At 41.4% G+C, this 23,503-nt stretch overlaps 1 protein-coding gene across 1 annotated transcript in view; it reads left to right on the top strand.

The window, feature by feature from the left end:
* LOC124603352 (protein CNPPD1) overlaps positions 1-23,503 on the top strand; it is a 47,903-nt gene that overhangs the window by 17,586 nt on the left and 6,814 nt on the right. Inside the window, exons 3-4 of the mRNA XM_047136389.1 lie at positions 2,165-2,370; positions 8,432-8,560. Of these exons, the coding sequence (XP_046992345.1) occupies positions 2,165-2,370; positions 8,432-8,560 (335 nt within the window). The remainder of the gene's footprint in view (positions 1-2,164; positions 2,371-8,431; positions 8,561-23,503) is intronic.

A 23,503-nucleotide genomic window follows, 5' to 3' on the forward strand; every position in this document is an offset into this window, starting at 1 on the left:
TGAATTCCTCTCAAAATACATAGTTCGCTCTTTGATTATCCAGATGGGAGCAGCTTGCTTCAGTTTTGTGAAAGCTATGTTTAAGTCACTATGTTTAAGTTGTGTAGACTCTTTGCATGTACAGTTTCAGCTATTTTGAAGTTGCTGGACTGAGATTTCAGAGTTATGCCATCTGCATATGCAAATTTCACACACTGCTATTTATATGTACTTCAAAACCTGCATAGCATGTTACTTAGAAAAGTCGCAAGGGTCTTATATGGAGTAATCTTCAAGAATTTTGCAATCATCTCTCGTCATACTGTTTCGTAGTCTGTCAAGTACACGAAAACTGTGATCGTCGCATTCTTAGCTTGAAATCCCTCTCTGTGTGATTGGTGAGTGCCAGTACATGGTCACAGCAGCTTTGATCTGCTCAGAGTACAGCTTGTTTGTGTGTTATTTGTTTGAAGGCTATGGCAAACGTTCTGTTGTAAATTATGCTTTTGATTAGTTTGTAGCATATGCCTGAAGATTGATTGGTTGGTAATCCGCAGCATTTTTTCTGCTTTTTGTAGGCTGTAGGATGACAACTACTATAGTTATCTTGAGCAGGGATAGAAAAATACTATGTCATATGATATCATTAAAAGTTTCACTAGCCAGTTAAGAGTTCTAGCACCACTTTTCAGGAAATCTGGATATATTTTAGCTTCATCATTGTTGACAGTAACTGGTTTCTTGGAGAATTTGACAATTCGATTGGTAACATCTCCTTGAGATACTTCAGAGCTCTTATTAATATATCTGGGAGTGCTACTTCAGAGTTTTCACAGAAGAGAGCATGATTTTCTTGGAAATAAAAAACCATTATTCAACGTGCAAAAGAAGCATAATGCTTGGAATGGCCATTTCAGAGAATTTGAGCTTAAAATAAGCAGCATGAAAACTGTGCAAATATGGTTAATATAAAAGGAACAACTTCAAATATCCTTTTAGGTAGAGCAAGATTGAAACTGGTTTCAAGTTTCACATTGCTGGGATGTATTACACCAAAGAACGAGACAGTGAAACAAGAAATACTCAACAGCACACAAAATTACTTGCAGTTTTTCAACCCTGTACGGAAACTGCTGTGGACTAAAAAAACATCCAACAGCACTAAAGAAATCATTTAATGTAATTTGTAGGTCTTTGAGCTCTGACCTATGGACTGGAAACATGTACTCTCTTATGTAAGGCCAATAGAGCTAATGGATGATGAAAAACAAAAAAAGCAAAAGTTGCAGTGAAATGGTCACTTTGTAAGAACAGAGAAATTTAAAATATTAGTCAAATATGACAATGTAGAAATTTCAATCTACAACAAAATGCTTTGACGTGTAAGCACTGGGAAGATGCCGTGGAGAAAATAAAAAAAATAAAAAAAAAGTAAGTTTAATGTGCAGGTGGAACTGACAAGAGCTTTTGCAGCACATCTGGGAAAACATGATGATGATGATGATGATGATGAATGCTAGTACTATTAAAATTAACTTTTGAATAATGTATCCATGTTTCTTGGGAATTTCACAGATTTACATATTCTGACCTTTTGTGACGACAGTGTCTCTCTGTGCCCCTTTCTTCGTTTATTTTTGGTCAAATGTTTGAGGAAAGTGAAAACAATACATTATAAATTACAAAATGAGTTTTTGTCCATGTAAAAAAGGTCCATCCCTTCAAGAACTAGCGGTTCTGCACATAAAAAGTTACTTTGCTGTGATACTTAACTGTTGAATTGCTTTTACCTTAATCAGGCATTAAATACAGTACATTTCAAGAATAGGAGATGCTAGGACTGAAGTGTCAATTAAAAAGGTCATGCTTTCTGAGCAAAACTTGAAAATTAAAAGATGTATGGAAAAAAAATCAGTAGAATGTTTTCTGAAATGTTTTAGATAAAAGTAAAAATAAAGTAGATTAGAGAAACATTTGATGTGCCTTTTAATGGTGCCCCAAATTATGTGCAGCAAAAGAGATGTGTATTTCTCGTCATTTTATTTATTACTTTTGTACAAACCATTCCAGAAAATACTCAACCGAATTTTTTCAAAAGGTTTTGATGTACTGTTTCAGCATATCTGTGATTTTAATTTAGAAATATATTTCATGTTTTTAATTAGTTTATGACTTTTTATAACAGAGCTTGCTGCAGAGTTGTTTTCTGAAGAGAAGTATGGCCGCAGCTTGGACAGATTGCGCCTGGAGGAAGCTGCATCAATGTCTCGGAATGCTTGTGTGTCTCCGTGTTCTCTGGTTCTTGCACTTGTTTACTTAGAAAGGCTGAAGGTTTCAAATGTTGAATACGTACGTCAGGTTCCACCCTCGGAATTATTCTTGGTGACAATGGTGAGTTTCTAAAAATGTTCTGTGAATACTTTTCAGCCAAATATGTCTGCTGTGTTATTGGTACAGATTTCACTCTGTTATTCTTTATAGTGCAAGAGGTTTTTTATGCTCATTGTACTTAGACTCTTGGTGGGATAGAATATTTGTCAGTGAAGTGCAAGTTGTTCTCATTGTATAAAACTGAAATCGTGTGTCTTGGTGCAAGAGAGAGTGTAATGGTAAACTATTGCAGAAAAGCTAGTAAGAAATCATACCAGGAATGTGGTTGAATTATACCTCTATGTATAAGGGGTGTCCAAAAAGAGACGATCTGGAGGCGTAATTACAGAAACCAGACCTAAATGTTAGAACCATTGACCCTGACTGTTGAGACACTTGTCCCACTGTGACCCAAGGTGGTGAATGGCTGTCTCATAAAATTCCCGGGGCTGTGATGTTAAACAGTTTAGCATGTACAGCTGGACGTCGTCGCCAGAGGTGAATTGTTTGCTCCTCATAGTCTTTTTAAGAGGACCAAAAATGGCATAATCACAAGAAGAGAGGTCTGAACCTCCCATATGAATTTCTGCAGGAGTGCCGCGACTCTGTTGGCCGTATGAGGCTTTGCATTGTCATGGAGGAGAATGACCCCATGGGTGAGATGGCCTGGTCGTTTTGATTTGATTGCTTGGCGAAGGGTAGTCAAGGTTTGCGAGTAACGCTGGGCATTCACTGTTGTCACGTGCTACAGGAAGTGAATCAGAAGGGGGCCATCTTGGTCAAAGAACAACATAAAGAAGGGGCAAACATTCACCTTGGACAACAACGTCCAACTGTAAGTGCAAAACTGGTTAACATCACAGCCCCAGGAATTTTGTGCGACAGCCATTCATTGCCTTGTCACAGTGGGACAAGTGTCTCAACAGCCGGGGTCAATACTTCTGACATACAGGTACTGGTTTCTGTAATTATGCCTCCGACTCATTTCATTTTGAACACCCCTTATATATACTATTTGAAGCACACAAATGGTATACTGTTAGGACAGAGAATTCAGATTTAGATATTTGAGACAACTATTTTCCATGCAGCAACTTTGTCTTGTCTGTTAAGACAAAATTGGTTTTGGAATGTATAGTTCCATTATGAAGTGCATACCACTATTTTAATATAACCGAAAGGAATTACTTCCCAATGAAGTGTTACACACAAGGAACACCTCAGTGTAATAGTAACTGTTATAATGTATTTTACATTCTTCATGTAGGATCAAATGTAAAAGCGTCTAGTAAATTGTGCATAGTAACTCTGAACAAGTTTTCAGTTAATTATAGACCAATATTGCCCTTGTGGAAAAAGACTGTAATAATTTCTTTTGGATGTGTTAAACACTTAGATATTCATTTTATAATAGAACTATGACCTGAAGAGCTATGCTCTCCCAGAGAAGGTAATAAAGATAGCTATCCCAAATGTAGTTTTCCCATATATTTAGAATTATACAGCTGTGGACACACACATCAGTGAGGCGAATAAATCGAAGCTGTATTGCTGTTGTAGTGTTTTATTGTACATGTACAGTGCTAAAGTGTTATTTTAAATTAGGTGTGTCTCCTGTACCTGAATCAAATGATGTAAAAATTTGAGTCAAGAGACTATTAAATCATTTGTTTGGAATACTATTAGTAAGTGTAAAAGCTCTTTGGCTTGGTGCTCCCTGTCTGTGCCACGCAAACACTATTATCCAGAGTCCTCATCTCAGTGTTTCTTCATGACAGCAATGGTGATTCGAGACATTAAGGAAGGGGTTGGTATGTGGAATTTCTGGTAAATGTCTTGGCCAATTGATCCATCCATTTGTCTCTTAATAAAGAAAGGAAAATTGTTTTGCCCTCCTTTTCAGATTTCATCAGGAATTTTTTTTATTGTATTGGTTAGAGTTTACAACAGTATTATGAAAAGGATAATTGTAAATAGTCTTCACGGGTTTGCCGTCGGATCACGTAGATACGACTGACGGTATCTGCACACTGATGCCCCATTTTTAGAATACGTGTGCAAAGAATGCGCAGCCACGGAAATCGTGCTTGTGCAGTGATTTGCCATATTCAAATTCCCTCTTCTGAAAATCGCAGAGCGGCTCTCCCTTGTGTGCGCTGTACACTGCATTTGTCAACAGTGCAGCCAGACATTACTCACCAATGGCTGAACTAGGCCACTGTTATGACGGGCCTGTTATCAAAGAATCTTGATTTTCATGTTGTGATTTAATAGCAGCCAATGCAGGGTTACAGGCTGTGCTCTGTTGAAATCCCGTATCCTTGTTGATTAGATTATTGGCTGTGCGGATATGTATGGCTTCCTTAATGACGCAGTCTCAGAAAGATGATGCCAGGGATAAAACTTCCGTCTTTTCATAAATCATACGATGTCCTGTATACAGGCAGTGTTCTGCAATGCCAGCTTGTGGCCTGCAGATATAGATGTGTATGCATTGGCTTGCGGTAGATGCTGTGTCCCACGGTTCCATCTGCTTTCGCTCGTACCAAGACATCAATGAAAGGTAAAGTACCATCATCCTGCACAATGCGGTAGTGCATTACGTACGTTAGTTCATAGAGCACATGTGGTATCTGATCCTGAGAGCCTGTCGAATGAAATAAAGCATTTGAAGACAGTGTTCCAACAAAACGGTTATTCTGAGAGACAGATACATAATGCATTCAGGCCCAGGTGAGTTCAATCTATGGAGCAGACTGAAGATAGGAAGACACCCACCACTTTGACCTTTTTGCCGTATTTTGGTGCCATGTCAAGAATCGGAAGAGCCCTCGGAAAATACGGAATTAAGTGTGTTTTTCAACCATATGCAAACCTGAGAAGCCTGTTGGGTTCATTTAAGGATGACCTTGGAATGAGGAAATGTGGTGTGTAAAAGATTCCTTGTCAGTGTGGGGCAGGGTATATAGGCCAGACATGCCGCACAGTACAAGAATGCTGTGATGAACAGCAGTGTCATATAAGCCTTCGTCAACTGGAAAAATCGGCAATTGTGGAACATGGCCTGAATACAGGACATCATATGATTTATGAAGAGATGGAAGTTTTATCCCCGGCATCATCTTGCAGGGACTTTGTCATTAAGGAAGCAATACATATCCGTACAGCCAATAATCTCATCAACAAGGATACGGGATTTCAACTGAGCACAGCCTGGAACCCTGCATTGGCTGCTATTAAATCATGACACGAAAATCAAGACTCTTCGTTAACAGGCTCGTAATAACACTGGCCTAGTACAGCCGTTGGTGAGTAATGTCTAACCTCACTGTTGACAAACGCAGCGTACAGCGCACGCGTGGGAGAGCCGCTCTGCGATTTTCGGCAGAGGGAGTTTGAATATGGCAAATCACTGTGCATGTGCAATTTCTGCAGCTGCGAATTCTTTGCGCGCGTGTTCTAAAAACGGGGTGTCGGTGTGCGGATACAGTCAGGCGTACCTAGCCACAAGCCAGGTTGAACCACCTGAAGATGTCGGACAGTTGCTCCGAGGAAATACTGTGGAATTTCCACAACGGGATCCAGCGGCAAACCCGTGAAGACCATTTACAACACATCCGCTGGGAAAGCTTGAAGAGTCACAAAACGATAATTGCTATGCACCATATAGTGGAGACACTGAGTTGCAGATAGACACAACACAGAGACTGTCAGAAAGTAAGCTTTTGGCCAACAAGTCTGTCATTGGAAAGCGCGTGCGCGTGCACACACACACACACACACACACACACACACACACACACACACACAAGAAACCACAGTTTCTGGCTTCTGAGGTGTAACAGGACTGACACATCAGGCTGAAATGGCCAAACCTAGCAGCTTTCTCTCAATGCAGTCTGGAATACAATCGTGGAATGTGATGTACCAAGACTGGTATCATGATTCCAATTTTCTGGGATAAAGCAATTAATGTCTTGAAATGAGAGTGACAGAAAAGCTTACAAATATAGATGGAGGGTTTAATTTGATCAGGTTTTCAGATCTAAGCACTCATTTTATTCAGTCATCTCATCTGCTAGAGCTGGAAAACTCCAAAGAGATCTATGTTTCATAGAATAACGGCAGAAGCACAGGAAAACAAATATACATCAAAGAGTATATTGATTACTGGCAATGAAATTAAAGAATAGACACCATGTGAACAGTATTACATTACCCGATTGTAGTCCAGGCAGTAAGCAAATTTAAGATCATTGCTTAGAAGATGTGAAGAATGCAGCTAAATAATTTCTCACAGTATAGAATTGTCATCTTCTTAAAACAAGAGTCTGCGTCAGGTAGAATGAAAACTTCTTTAACTGCATGGCCAGTCTGAGCATTAGAGCTTCATCCTGAAGTGGATTCTTATATTATGAAATGTTACTCAGTTGCAGATGTCCTATGTAATTGTCACTGTGATTAGAATCCTGAAAACAGCATTTATTGTATGTTAATTGTTCTGAAATATATCAAGATACTCTGTAGTAGTATGCCTTAGAATACTGAAAGAACTTGGGTTGAGCTGCCTGTTTCCACTTAGGATGTCTATATATGCTTACTTTGTTGTACACCATTGTTAGAAGCAAAGAATGTGCGGGGACATAACTAAAGATTATATGTTATAATGTTTGTTACTTACAAGGGAACCTCCCCATCGCACCCCCCTCAGATTTAGTTATACGTTGGCACGGAGGATAGGCCTTGAAAACCTGAACACAGATCAATCGAGAAAATAGGAAGAAGTTGTGTGGAACTATGAAATAATAAGCAAAATATACAAACTGAGTAGTCCATGTGCAGTATATGAAACATCAAGGAAAATGTGAGCTCAGGAGCGCTGTGGTCCCGTGGTTAGCGTGAGCACCTGTGGAACGAGAGGTCCTTGGTTCAAGTCAACCCTCGAGTGAAAATTTTAATTTTTTTGTTTTCAGACAATTATCAAAGTTCAGGCACTCACACATAATCAACTTCGCTCTCCAAAATTCCAGGACATGTTCAGATTTGCTTGGACATATGCAGGATTTGACGGTCTACACACGGAAAAATTTGAAAACGTTACAAACATATGTTTTGATAGAGCACGGCAAAACTGTGCGACTGTGAAACTGTTGCATTCATTTGTTGCAGTTTATGTGACAAACTCTTATGTTTTCATCACTTTTTTGGAAGTGATTATCACATCCACAAGAAAACCTAAATCGGGCAAGGTAGAAGAATCTTTTTACCCATTCGCCAAGTGTACAAGTTAGGTGGGACGACAACATATTCCTGTCATGTGAAGCACATGCCGTCACCAGTGTCGTATAGAATATATCAGACGTGTTTTCCTGTGGAGGAATTGGTTGACCTATGACCTTGCGATCAAATGTTTTCGGTTCCCATTGGAGAGGCACGTCCTTTCGTCTACTAATCGCACGGTTTTGCAGTGCGGTCGCAAAACACAGACACTAAACTTATTACAGTGAACAGAGACGTCAATGAACGAAAGGACAGATCATAACTTTGCGAAAATAAAGAAATTAAAATTTTCGCTCGAAGGATGACTTGAACCAAGGACCTCTCGTTTGCCAGGTGCTCACGCTAACCACGGGACCACGGCGCTCCTGAGTTCACTTTCTCCTTGATGTTGCCTATCTTGCACATGGACTACTCAGTTTGTATATTTTGCTTATTTTTTTCATAGTTCCACACAACTTCTTCCTGTTTTCTCGATTAATCTGTGTTCAGTTTTTCAAGGCCTATCCACTGTGCCAACTTATAACTAAATCTGAGGGGGGTGCGATGGCAAGGTTCCCTTGTTAGTAGTTTGCTGTCCTGTATTCCAGATGCCACTATGTAGAAATAATTGAAACCAATTAGCATTTAGCAGTAATAATGGGATGGAGAATCCCTTAAGAAGCATTTATTGAAATGATCAGGGGACAAATTCATAATTTAATCTTTCATGTTCTGTTTAATTACTCCGTTGCTGTAGCTGCATTTTCTGTTAGTTTTCTTGCTTCTCTTTGTGTAAATTAAGCCATAAAGTGTGTATTTTCAGATGGTGGCCAGCAAATTTCTGTATGATGATGGTGAGGAAGATGAAGTTTTCAATGATGAGTGGGCAGCATCAGCAGGAATTGACGTGAAAGAAATGAATCGTTTTGAAAGAGACTTCCTGCAGGCTATTGTAAGTTTTGTGTTGATATTTGATTTCTAACTAAAATTTATCTGTCTGTGTGTGTGTGTGTGTGTGTGTGTAAAAAAAAAACTGATACGACCCATGGTTCTCCACAGAACTGGTAAGGAAAAATGTAATACATGGAGAACACTGAAAGGGAGAATTGGCTGATAGGTAACTTATGGTGACATCAGGGAATAACTCCCATTTTACTAAAGAGGGTTATATAGGGCAAAAATTGTGTTGTGAGAAAGGGATTGGAATACATACAACAAGTAATACAGAATTTTGGTAACACTTTACACCTGGGAATTTACTTTCTGTTAGGAGCTGAGGTCATCATGGGTTAGTTGTTTATATTGCAATGTGCCACACCAAAGCACAAGTTTATGTGCAGTGTTCAAATAGTTCCCAGCGAGTGTCATTACATCAATACATACATTAGTCATTTTTGTGGATCATGCAGCGGGGACACCTGGAATATGGAAAGAACTCAGATGTACTTTTATTTGTATTCTTCACAATAAAATATTGTTATATTATAGTGTCAGTGTTAATTATTACTACTGATTATTGACTTAAAACTTGTGAAATTAAAACGTTGATTTTGAATTTCTATGAAGATATTCTTCAGTGGAGTGAGAGTACTGTAGAGCTTTCCCAACCGAAAAGTTCATTATTTCAGCCTAAAATTGCACTGCATTTCTTCCAGTGCATTCAATATGCTGTAACAGATGGTTGAAGTCATGCACCTGACTTCATTCTGTTTGCACGACTCTCCTTTCTGTAAATTTTGTAATTTAACAACTTAAACACTTTGTCTGGCTTACTTTTTGTAAGATTCTCTGACAGCAACAGATAATAGCATTATAGCTGACACATTCCTCTCGAGAGATTCAGCTGTTGTTTTGATATTTAAAATAATTCTCATTTATTGTTCTGTCTCACATGCAAATTTATAATTGGATTACAGGTTTCGATCACTCAGGATCATGTTCAGATCTAAAATAAAGTAAAACTTAATTTGTACCACCTAATATTTTAAGTAGAAGAAACGGCAATAGCTGTACATAAATGCAGAATTTACCTAAATAGTTGTCAGCAACTCAGTACCACATATCACATACTTTGTTTTGCAACTGGAGTTAGTATTTTAATTAGGTGTATGTTGGTGATAGGGGGAAGGGAAATAACGATAAGGGTTATGCTGAAATTATAGAATGTACAATTAAATAAAAATTCTCGTTAAAATACTGAAAGTGGAGAAAAATGGGTATGTGAAATGTGAATGGCATAAAATAGCAAAATTATAAAAAGGAGTGAGGGTATTGGTAGCAGGAAAGGTGTGTGTGTGTGTGTGTGTGTGTGTGTGTGTGTGTGTGTGTGTGTGTGGGTGTGTGTGGGGGGGGGGGGCTTATTGGCAGGCTCTTGTTAAACTCATGACATCCCCACCACTCCCCCCCTGTTTCCTTTCACATCCTCTAATCAGCCTCATTCAATTTTGCCTTCTCCCGTCCTACCTCCAACATATGCCTATTTAAAACATTGACTGCAGATGCAAAACAAAGTACTCTGAGTGATTCTGAGTAAACAAGATGGGTTGCAGCTGCAACTACTTGGGTAAATCCTACATTTAGATACAGCTACTACTGTTTCTACTTGTTGTAAAATATAGGTGGTGCATATTTAGTTCCACTTAGTTTTAGATCTAAAGACGATCTTGAGTGGCCGAAGTATGCAGTCAAATTAAAAATGAGCAACTGAGATGGAACAATAAATGAGAATTCTCTTAGGCAATAGAATGTTCACCTTGGGCATGTAATCTGCTCCTTGCTTAACAGATTCTTAACAAACAAGTAGGTGAAAGGCTTTGTGGCAGTTCTGCAGTGACATAACTGATGGTTAAGGAACTATCTTGACACAGCAGTTGGAGCAGCAGATGAGCACTTCTGATATGAGAAGTTGGAAAGTTTAGAAAAGTGAAATTTCCCCAAAGGCACAGGAGAGGAGCAGTGTAACCAAGGAATATAGATTGCACTTATGTATTTGGTGAGGGACTGGTGTGAATTTGGTAATGGAAGGTCCTTGTGAAAAACGGATAGTATGAGTAAAGGTAACAACTTGATGTACAGTTGTGGTGTTGAGTAGTCAGTAGGCACAAATCCAATATGAAAATGTTGTTAATCTTTTTAAATTTTTATACATAATGTCAAAGCTGTTTGTGGATTAAACCCGTATGAGAATGACAATAAATTATGGCACTCATAATAATACGTTTTTGACTTTAGTGTACTAATTTTACTACTGATATAACACAACTACTTCTTGATATACAAAGACATTGGACAACGTGTCATTTCTGTCTGTGTAAAACAATAAAAATAATAGTTCTCTCAAAAATCCAAGAAACGAATTATTAATTACATTTCTTATCTGAGATTTAATGTTACACATCTTTATACAGGTACACTAATATTTACACTATTTTTATATCAAATAGTCTGCAGCACAATCTTCATTTCAGTGCTTTGGATGCTAATTTGCTGTAGTTTGTGGAATCCATATTTATACTTTTGTGAAATGAAATTATGCAGTGTACATGTCGCCGAGCGTAAAAGATCTTTCCGAAATGCATTGCTTTTTGCTGTGTTTCATTTCCTTAAGTGCTGAAGTTCTACACCAGTGTATAAAACATTTATTATTCAAAGGATTACAAGTTTCACAGCTCCAAGGGAAAGTACATTGCCACTTACCTTGGCAAACACTTTTCCACCCAGGAAAAAGTGTACAGTGAAATCCTGCTTTTACGCTTTCCAAGGGACCTCAAAAAACGGTCGAAAACATGGGAAAATATAAAATGTGGGCAGTAATGTTTCAAGTTGTAAAATTTACGTATAGGATATCCCCTTGCACTTTATGTATAATGTATGTACATAACAAGCATCAAAACACTTGTCCGGGACTTTTTTTATTATCTAATAAAGTTTTATTATCTAATAAAAACTGCTGATGTAACTGGAACTGATAACTATCTGGGAAGTGGAAGTGTTTGACTTTATTTCAAGTGTCATAATCTATGGTTTTGGAAAGCTTGCAGCTGTCATACATTAATTAATTAATGAAATACTGCCTAGTTACATACTTTCTCATGCTTAGCAAGACGTGTTTTGAAAATTTTTTATCATTGTCAAGTGCAAATGTGTAAATAAGTATTTTGCATGGCATTTGAATATGCGTTATTCTGTGTCTCTTGCACTGTACTGGTCTTTTTGAGGTTATCGGGTAGTGTCTCACATCAGTTATGTAGAAACACACACACACACACACACACACACACACACACACACACACACAAACTATCATTCACACTGTTTGTTTGTGTAACATCACAAATAATACTTACGTAAATACTGCACTTAACAAGAATAAATTCTCAAAACTCGTTTTGCTCAGCATGAATACAATACATAATCGGTGCTGTGTTTACATACACTAAAAACATTTGAGCAACACAAAGTGAATGACGATGTCAACTAGCGCTCCACGTGGCCGTATGCCAAAACACGCTAAATATGGTTTGACATAGGTGTCATGATGATCACAGCAGTTGTGAAACTGCATTTGCGCAGTAGAGACAGTTTGGAAATGGTTGTGATTGGCATATCATCTTCATTCGAATGAACCTAGTTACTCACATCAGCCACCGCACCACATAGATCTTGGCGGCAACAGCAGCAGGAGGTACGGCACGAATTTTTACAATTTTTACTCGTTCACCCATTTAAATCCGATGACTGAGTTCCCTGGTGTCGAGAAACTTAACCACCTAATATTTGTAAACACTACTGGATGGCCAACATTATGCCAGCATCATATTTTTTCCACAAACATTTTTTTGTAATGCGTGAATCACGGGAAAATTATAAACATGTTGATACAAAATCAGGGCATAGGAAATAGGATGGGACTGATAAAAAATGTCATAAACGGTGGGAAAATGTTAATTCTAGGAATGTAAAAGCGGGGATATACTGTATTTTCAACTGGGAAATGTGGGATTTTTTTTTTTCTTGTGTGCATGTACATCCCATTGATGCAGTGTTCTGATTTATCAAATAATAAAGCAGCAAGCATGTAGCCATAGCTATTCCATATTCAGTGTCCAGCTTACACTGAGGATCTCTTGAATACATGCCTGAACTCAGTGTACCAAAAGCACATTCCAGTATTTGATGAACACGAGAAAGCCTGTAGCAAAGAACTTTATTTTTCTTATCAGCAACTTTGTATGTACATCAGTAGCATGAAGTATTACAATAATGGAAACAACTCATCTCCTACAAAAAGGTGAGAAGTTTCCATTATGTTGTCCAGGAAGTGGTTTACCGTGTGGGATAAGTAGAGTCCCATCAGTTAGTGTTTTTCTTAATACTGAATTCGAATAAATGTTTGTGACACTAAATTAGCCCTTTGAATCCACATCTATAGAAGTAAATGCGTAATGTAGCCTTTAAGACTGCAGACTGGAACTGTTCATAATTGAAGTAGGAGGAAGAGGTCACAGAGATTTTATCACTGTTACATTTTTCCATCAACTACTCCATGACAGTTGTACAATTGCCATTTCCATTTGCCCTAGGAGTTCTGTGCTCTTAACTGTGGAGGCTCTGCAGCTGTGTTGTGCCTGTGCTCTGATCTGCAGAGGCCCTGCTGTGCTCTGCTCTTTGTCTTTGATGCATGCAGTGGGCCTTAGTCTGTTACTTTGTCAGTCCTTTCAACCCAATAGAACTGATATGGACCCAAATTAAATTAAAGGTTACGTTGCCAGGAATAATAAAAAACAAACAATGTTGCCAGGAATAATAAAAAACAAACAATGTTGCCAGGAATAATAAAAAACAAACAATGTTGCCAGGAATAATAATAATAAAAAAAAAAAAACTGCTGAAGTCGAGACACTTACCAAGGTAGCTGTTAGGAAAGTCATTTCTGCATCAAACTGTATCGTGGAAACAGCAAGGTAGAATGAAACTAATAAAAATTGTTATGAAAAATTGTTACATCATTAAATACTGACAGTGTCACTAAAGGTTATTGATAGCGATAAGACTAATGTCAGTGGTTACTTCTTTATTTCACTAAAAAGATGCTCAGCTGTATTCAACTAAATGTTTGGTGTATGTGATTAAAGTATATGGGTGACAAAATTATGCATTGCCTAACAACAAAACTGAAGTACCAAACAGGTGAAGAGGAAATTAAATGAAATTTCATGGTTTGAGACTGTGTGATTTTATTTCAGTGATTGAATCAAATTTACAAAGAACTTGACAGTATGAGCCCACATACGTATGTGACATTTGCACCGTTGTGCTGTCAAGAGTTCCCTGGCAACATTGTTTGTGACCTGAAGTCATACTAAACACTAACAACACTAAGGTGGCTGTTCTACCTGTGTCAGAGATTTGCAACTACAATAATTTACGTACCTGCTGGTGATGTGTACATGTATGTGGTTATATTGAAATCCAGCTATGTCTGCAGTGTCCTTTACTTTTTTGCTCAGATAATGTATTTAAGTTTTTACAGTTAATAAGAGTGCTATTACTAGCATCAGAGTCCAAATTAAGTTCATCTGAGGAACTCTGTTTTTATCACACTAAATAACTTTCTCTTACTGTTTGCAATATAGGCCCAGCATAACTGCAGTAGTGTATTTTGATCACTACTTTTCATTCTCCCAAATCAATAACCATTTTCCTCACCTTGACTACCAGGCAATTGATCAAAAAATACAGTAATGTGTTAATTTTAAGCCTACCACTATGTTTCTTGTAGTGATACTAAATGGGGGCTGCTGAGTTTTTGACATGGAAGTGGAGCATGCTGTGTCACATTAAATCCGAAAGTATTTCATATAAGAGATCTCTGATAGAGTTAATGTGTGAAACAAGTGTGTGTGTGTGTGTGTGTGTGTGTGTGTGTTAGGTGGCGACCAGTCTTAAAGGGGTATGGCCTTTGTGCATCTTTGTTGAGGTTTTTAGAGTGGCTGCCTTTCGATTTTTTGTGTCGTTTGTTTTTATCTGGCCTTTTAAGAATGTATATTTGGTGTTTTTTAGTGTTTGTTGGATGTGTTACACAGTCAAAATGGTGTACGTTTCATAGTTGATTTTTTGACATTCATTTGAATGATGCCATCATTTCATTAGAAACTGTGGCAATGGGAAATAACTTGGGTGATTATGTGAATTGTGGTCTGAATGGTGATTGTTGTGCTAATTAAAGTCAAAAAAAAAAAAAAAAAAAAAAAAAGTGAAGGACCTTCCAAGCCCAAAAAAATGTGTACAATAATAACTTCCAGCGAGAAAGAATAGGCTATAAATTTTAAATGAAAGTGGGACAAAACTCTTGCACAAAATCCAGTGTGCAAAGCCGGATTCATTTCATAGTCTGAGCATAAATTGTATGAATAGAAAAAATGCAACTCGGAGACATGTAAAAGGAAATCTTTCAATATAGAACAGCTTCTGAGAGACAGTGCACCCTTACAGAGGGAGATATAGGTGACTTGAGCACTCTGAATTGCAAGTGAGATGAACATTACTGATCTCCAGGTTTTGTTTGACCTGCTTAAACAGATTCAGGAAATGATATGAAAAAGGAAGTCAGAAAATTAAGAGCTTTACTTCAAGAAAAGGTGTGGATATGATGACATTGATAGATAATACTATAGAGAAATTAGTAGCTGACAAGAAGAAAAAACTCCTTGCCACTCCCTAAAGTACTGCATATATGGCCAGACAGACAGTTGATGAAGACATTCATTACAATAATGTCAGTGGAAAGTATCAGTTTGTGCAGTTTTGTATTTTTCCTCAGAAACCTCAGAGCAGATAGGGCAAAAAAAAAAAAAATGATTGTGTAGATATTGTAATCGATGTAGCAACATCTGGAAAAATGGAAGAGAATAATGTCTTTAGGGCAATGACTGTTAATATAATTTGGATTCCACCCAGAACTAACAGTATGATTCAGCCTCTCCATAAAGAAATTTTTCTGAAGAGTGAAAAATTTTGCAGGAAATTGTTGGGCAATATAATTTGCAGTAGTTCTTTGCCATTTCAGGTTTGTCAGCAGATTTGTACTGTTAAACTTTGGACATTTGTGCATTGTCAGTTTGCAACACCAAGTTTTATGAATTCGATCAAGTGTGCCTGGTATGTAGCAAAATATGCAGAACAATGGCCACAGCCATTTCCTAGTCCATCCCAATTTTGTTTGAATAAAAGTAGTAATTACTATGAAGGCCCTAAATGCATTAATTTTCTTTTTGTCAGGTGTGCCTTGTCTAAGGAAAATATTTGGTTTTGTCATTCTATTTTTTGAGACACTTCACATTTTTGTAACAAATACAAGGAATAAACAAGCAATGTTTTCATCATCAATAAAATATAAATCATTTAAAAATTATCATAAGAAATGTGCTGTGGGAATTGTTATAAAATATTTTATGTCTACAGATTAAAGTCGAAATTAATGGAAGTCCTCTCTAAGTTACCATTATACATTGCCTGGATTTTCTTTCCTCTTCTATTGCCACATGTAACAATTACATCAGCAACAATTTAGCTCTCAATATTAAGCGCAAGTTATTCAAACAATTAATGATTTGAGGCATTTTTGGTGTGGCTTAATTGCTCACACTTCTCATGTGAATACTTACGGATTTCGAGCTATACTCTCGTCACTGCTGTGTCTACTTGGTCGCCGATTCCTGTGTTTGGCAGGAAGGGCTATACAAACCATTGTTATGTGGCTCTTTGTCCAGCAGATATTAGTAACTTTTATCATTTTTTACAAATAATTGCAGTCTGCCTTAACAGCTAATGTCTTGACACTGCAGTTCTTTCGGTGCATGCTTCCTACATGAAAAATTTTGTCAGCTTGTTGGGTTGGACTATTCCCTTGTAAAATGAAAACAGTGGAGCTCTTCCAGAAGACACTGATACCAGTTCCATCTTCGTACATTAAATACAGTCAATGAAATATAAACAGGAGTTTATTAAGAAAAAAATTAAAACATGAAAGGCAAGTATAATTTATCTTCGTACATAGTTTGTCTACAATCTCTTTCACAGTCCCCCCTGTGGGTCCGGGGATTAGAATAGGCCCGAGGTATTCCTGCCTGTCGTAAGAGGTGACTAAAAGGAGTCCCTCCCCCTCAAGGGGGTAGTTAGTGCCTGCGTCCGGAGACAGACGGTTCCACAACCTCTATTTGCGGTCATTTTGGTTATTCACTTCTTCTCGTTTCTTCCTTCCTTTGGTTGGTCCCTTTCTTTGCTCTTCTCCATCTCACTGTCTTCCTTACTCTTTCCCTTGTCTTCTTCTCCTTGCCTTCTCATTGCCTTCTCTGGTCTCCGCCTCGGCGTTTGAGACAGTCTGTCCTCTCTCTCCCTCTCTCTCTTCTTTTTCCTCTTCTTCCTTCCTCCCTGTGCGCGCCTGAAGGCCGACCCACGCATTCGCACGCGTAGCCGGTGACGGGGTAACGCGTAATTCCCCAAGTAAACAAGTAAAGCACGCACGTACCCCCTGGTAAAGGCCAGGCCCAGGGAGGGGTGATTGCCTGAGCTGATACCTTCTGACCATGCCGGTTGGTCCCTCCGTCTGTTTCTCGGGAGGTGTGACCTGAGGTGTAAACATTCACCTAAGGCGGGAGTGCCCTCCGAGAGGGTCCCCACAAGGAAGGAGCGCGCCATCGGAGACGCTGGCAATCATGGGGGATTCCTCCGCAATGGATTTCTCTTCGTCTTCTCTCTCGACTTCAGCCCATAGACGGAAACTTGACCAGCCACCAGTGACAAAAGTACTATCGCCTGCCCCACAGTTCCTCGTAGTTTCTCGATCTGAGGACGGCAAGGATTTTTCCTCTGTCAACCCTTTCGTTATCCAGAAGGGCGTAGATGCCGTAGCCGGATCTGTCAAGTCGTGTACCAGGTTGCGTAATGGTACCTTGTTACTAGAAACTGAGAGTGCCTTTCAGGCACAAAAACTGCTTCGGGCCACACTCCTGTACACGTTCCCTGTCCGGGTGGAGGCTCACCGCACTTTGAATTAGTCTCGTGGCGTGGTATATACTCGATCACTCGACGGATTGACTGACGAGGAGATTCAGTCTTTCCTCGCTGAGCAGGGCGTGACGGCTGTCCATAGGGTCATGAAAAAGGTCAACAATGACCTTGTACCGACCCGGACACTTTTCTTGACCTTTGATAGTGTTCAGCTGCCGTCGCGTATCAAGGCGGGCTACGAGGTTATTTCTGTTCGCCCCTATGTCCTGACACCTACACGCTGCTACCAGTGTCAGCCCTTTAATCACACTCGCCAGTCTTGTTCCAATGCGGCTAAATGTGTCACTTGTGGCAGGGATGCCCATGAGGGTGACTGTCCACCTCCGTCTCCTCGTTGTGTGAACTGTCAGGGTGATCATGCAGCGTCCTCCCGCAACTGTCCCATCTACAAGGAAGAACGCTGTATCGAAGAAATTCGGGTCAAAGATAGTGTCCACCTCGGCTGCTCGCAAGCTATTTGCTAGTAGGAAGCCCACGCTGCTCCCAGCGGGAAAATACAGTACTGTCCTCGCCTCTCCTCGGACTACCAGGGAGGTGGCGACGCAGACATGCGATCTGACCTTCAGCACCACGGTCGTCCATTCGGCCAGTGCTAAGATCACGCGGTCGACGTCTCCTCTTCCTCCTGTCACCCCTCCAACACAAGCACCTTCATCAGCTTCTGCCAAGACGAAGACCCAGAAGTCAGATGCACGGGCCTTCAAGAAGGAACCGTCCCGTGCAGACTTCCTACGTACCTCGCACTCCCAGCCGTCGACCAGTACTTCCACTAAAAGACCTTCCAAGAAGGCTCATAGGAAGCACAGTTCTCCTTCTCTGCCACGGCGCATTTCTTCTCCTGCGCCACCCAGCGGTTGCCGCCCCGGGCCGTCATCCGTTTCGCCTGGCCGCACCGCTGGTAGCCGAACATCTGGCCGTCCACCGGCGGAGGAAGCTCCTCCTCCCGGCCATCTTAACGAGATGGCCGATGAACCTATAGAACCAATGGACGATGACTGTCTGCCTACTGATAGCGGCGGCGGTACTCGCTCGAAGCCAGGCCCTCAGCGGCCTTCGAGGTGACCCCTTCTTTCATCTTCCTTTTCTTCTCAAAATGGCTCTTATTCACTGAAATATTCACAGCATTCGCTCCAACCGAGAGGACTTGAAGTTGATGCTCCGCTTGCACCGTCCGCTCGTTGTAGTCCTCCAGGAAACGAAGCTACGCCCATGCGATCACATTGCCTTGGCACACTACACCTCTGTGCGTTTTGACCTACCCCATGTGGTAGGTATTCCGGCTCATGGAGGGGTTATGTTGCTGGTCCGGGATGATATTTACTACGATCCCATCACATTGCACACCGGCCTGCAAACAGTTGCCGTCCGAATTACTCTCCCCACTTTTACATTTTCTATTTGTACCGTTTACACTCCGTCGTCTGGCGTTACCAGGGCAGACATGATGCAAATTATTGCTCAGCTACCTGCACCATTTTGTGAACTGGAGACTTCAATGCCCACCATCCCCTTTGGGGCTCTTCAGCATCCTGCCCGAGGGGCTCCCTGTTAGCAGACCTTTTCAACCAGCTCAATCTTGTCTGCCTCAATACTGGCGCCCCTACTTTTCTTTCGGACACATCTCACACCTATTCCCATTTAGACCTCTCTATATGTACTACCCAACTTGCACGCCGGTTTGAGTGGTATGCCCTTTCTGATACATATTCGAGCGACCACTTCCCATGTGTCATCCATCTCCTGCATCATACCCCCTCTCCGTGCTCAGCTAGTTGAAACATCTCCAAAGCAGACTGGGGGCTCTTCTCTTCCAGGGCGACCTTTCAGGATCAAACCTTCACAAGCTGCGATAGTCAGGTCACACACCTCACGGAAGTCATTCTCACTGCTGCTGAATATTCCATCCCTCACACTACTACTTCTCCACGTCGCGTACCGGTCCTCTGGTGGACTGCAGCATGTAGAGACGCTTTACGTGATCGTCAACGTGCTTTACGCACCTATAAACGCCACCCTACAGTGGCGAATTGTATCACTTATAAACGATTACGTGCGCAGTGCCGTCATATTATTAAAGAAAGCAAGAAAGCCAGCTGGGCTGCTTTCACAAGCACCTTCAACAGTTTTACTCCTTCTTCTGTTGTCTGGGGTAGCCTGTGCCGGCTATCTGGCACTAAGGTCCACTCACCAGTTTCTGGCTTGACGGTCGCGAATGACGTCCTTGTGGCCCCTGAGGATGTCTCCAATGCCTTCGTCCGCTTTTTCGCAGAGGTTTTGAGCTCCGCTCATTACCACCCTGCCTTCCTCCCCCGAAAACAGGCAGAGGAGGCTAGGCCGCCTAACTTCCGCTCCTCGAATCTTGAAAGTTATAATGCCCCTTTCACCATGCGGGAACTCGAAAATGCACTTGCCCGGTCATGGTCCTCCGCTCCAGGGCCTGATTCTATTCTTATTCAGATGCTGAAGAACCTTTCTCCTGCGGGTAAAGGTTTCCTTCTTCGTACTTACAATCGCATCTGGATTGAGGGACATGTTCCCGCATGCTGGCGCGAGTCTATTGTTGTACCGATTCCTCAGCCGGGGAAGGACAAGCACTTGCCTTCCAGTTGTCGACCCATCTCGCTTACCAGCTGTGTCTGTAAGGTGATGGAGCGAATGGTTAACTCTCGTTTGGTTTGGCTGCTCGAATCTCGACGCTTACTTACCAATGTACAATGTGGATTTCGTAGGCGCCGCTCTGCTGTTGCCCATCTGGTTACCTTGTCGACCTTCATTATGAATAACTTCTTGTGGAAGCGCCCGAACGTGGCTGTGTTCTTTGATTTGGAGAAGGCTTACGACACCTGTTGGAGGGCGGGCATTCTCCGCACCATGCATACATGGGGCCTTTGCGGTCGCCTCCCTCTTTTTATTCGTTCCTTTTTAATGGATCGACAGTTCAGGGTACGTGTGGGTTCTGTCCTGTCGGACACCTTTCGCCAGGAGAATGGGGTGCCACAGGGCTCAGTTTTGAGCGTCGCTCTCTTCGCCATAGCGATCAATCCAATAATGGATTGCCTCCCAGCTGATGTATCAGGCTCCCTTTTTGTGGACGATTTTACCATCTATTGCAGCGCGCAGCGTACATGTTTCCTGGAGCGCTGTCTTCAGCGTTCTCCTGGAGTGTCGCCAATGGCTTCCGTTTTTCTGCCGAGAAGACGGTCTGTATTAACTTCTGGCACTACAGAGTTTCTCCCACCGTCCTTACGACTCGGTCCCGTTGCTCTCCCATTCGTGAAGACAACAAAATTTTTAGGTCTTACATTTGACAGGAAACTTAGCTGGTCTCCACATGTGTCTTATTTGGCTGCCCGTTGTACCCGTTCTCTAAATGTCCTCTGTGTTCTCAGTGGGTTGTCGTGGGGAGCGGATCGAACCGTCCTACTTCGCCTACATCAGTCGATCGTCTGCTCAAAGCTGGATTATGGGAGCTTCGTATACTCCTCTGCACGGCCGTCCATCTTACGCCGCCTCAACTCCATACGACATCGGAGTTTACGTCTTGCGATCGGAGCGTTTTATACTAGTCCCGTCGAGAGTCTTCATGCTGAAGCCAGTGAATTGCCACTGCCCTACTGGCGCAATATACTGCTTTGTCGGTATGCCTGTCGGCTACTGTCAATGCCCGACCACCCGTCTTATCATTCCTTTTTTGACGACTCTCTCGATTGTCAATACGGGTTGTATGTCTCTGCCCTGCTACCCCCTGGAGTTCGCTTTCATCGCCTCCTTCAACACCTTGATTTTTCACTCCCTGCAACCTTTAGAGTGGGCGAGAGCCACACGCCATCTTGGCTCCAGGCTCAGGTTCGCGTTCACCTTGACCTCAGCTCGCTCCCAAAGGAGGTTACCCCCGGTTCGGTATACCACTCCCGTTTTGTCGAACTTCGTTCGAAGCTCATTAATATGACCTTCATTTATACAGATGGCTCTAAGACCAATGACGGGGTTGGTTGTTCTTTTATTGTCGGGGCACAAAGTTTCAAATACCGGCTCCATGGCCATTGTTCGGTCTTCACAGCTGAGCTCTTTGCCCTCTACCAGGCTGTTCTTTACATCTGCCGCCACCGACATTCTGCTTGTCATTTGCTCCGATTCCCTGAGCGCCATCCAGAGCCTCAGTGATCCGTGTCCGGTTCACCCTTTCGTGCACCGGATCCAACGCTCTCTTCAGCAGCTGGTGGACGACGGTTCTCCGGTTAGCTTAATGTGGGTTCCTGGCCATGTCGGTATCCCTGGGAACGAAGCTGCAGATGCTGCAGCCAAGGCTGCGGTCCTCCAGCCTCGAACAGCTTCTTGTTGTGTCCCTTCATCAGATTGTAGCAGGGACATTTGTTGGCGCATTTTATCGCTGTGGCATGCCGATTGGGCTGCACTTACGGACAACAAGCTTCGGGCCTTCAAACCTCTTCCCCCGGCTTGGACGTCCTCCTCCTGCCCCTCTCGGCGGGAGGAGGTAGTTTTGGCCCGGTTACGAATTGGACACTGCCGGTTCAGCCACCGCCATCTGCTGACGGCTGCGCCGGCACCGTTCTGCCCATGTGGGCAATTGCTGACGGTCCGCCACATTTTAACGTCCTGTCCGGATTTTACTACACTGCGTCTTGATCTTGGCCTGCCATGTACTCTCGATGCCATTTTAGCGGATGACCCAGGAGCAGCTGCTCGCGTTCTTCGTTTTATCAACTTGACCAACCTGTCTAAGGACATTTGATTATGCTGTTTTTTAATTCTATGCCTGTCGATCTTTTATCGTGTTTTCCCTTTTAGTTACCGTTTTAAACTTGTGCCTCGCAGTGCATTCCTAACATAGTCTGGGCACTAATGACCGTTGAAGTTGTGCGCCCAAAAACCACAAAAAAAAAAAAAAATCTTTCACAGTGGAGTCCTTGTACGAAAGTTCTATTTACTTACAATGTCAAATTTGGATAAAGTTCCTAGCTTTTGATTATTGCCTACATCAGCGTAGTTGTCTGGGGCTAATTCTGACCATTGTGAAAATGACAAGTCTCTCACTTTTATACCCACTGAATGGCATCTGATTGGCTGGGTTATGTCATGATACCATAGGAATGGTGCGTACTGAGGTGGCCCCTCTACATCCATAGATTATGTTCGCTCTCTCTTTCCAGCATTGCTTGCAGCACCATGATTTGTATCAGGCAATAAACTATGTGGAGTCTACCTTTATGAAAAACACTGCTTTAGCTCTATGTTAAATTTTTGATCCAACTAGTTAAGCAGCATTAGAACCATGTCTTTGGGGATACATATTTATTTAATAAATTATTTTAAATGGTAACCAATAGGTGACTAACATTCTTTGTTGCAATTGTGATAAAAATGCTCAACTGTCAAAAGGTCCGTACTCAAAATAAAAATATGCAGAATGTAGGGAACATAATACTGTTGCAGGAAACCAGTAGTGTAACATCGTGACAATATGAGGTCCGCAATGACCACCTAGATGAATTCAGATCACTACATTCTGCCGTATTTTAAATTGGACGAACATCCTCGTGATGATTGAACATTTTTATCACAGTTAAAGCAAGAATGTTGGCTTATTTACTGGTTGTTGTGGTTGTTGTTGTGGTCTTCAGTCCTGAGACTGGTTTGATGCAGCTCTCTGTGCTACTCTATCCTGTGCAAGCTTCATCATCTCCCAGTATTTACTGCAACCTACATCCTTCTGAATCTGCTTAGTGTATTCATCTCTTGGTCTCCCTCTACGATTTTTACCCTCCACGCTGCCCTCCAATGCTAAATTTGTGATTCCTTGATG

Source organism: Schistocerca americana, chromosome 1, assembly GCF_021461395.2.
Source record: "Schistocerca americana isolate TAMUIC-IGC-003095 chromosome 1, iqSchAmer2.1, whole genome shotgun sequence".
Classification (NCBI taxonomy): domain Eukaryota; kingdom Metazoa; phylum Arthropoda; class Insecta; order Orthoptera; family Acrididae; genus Schistocerca; species Schistocerca americana.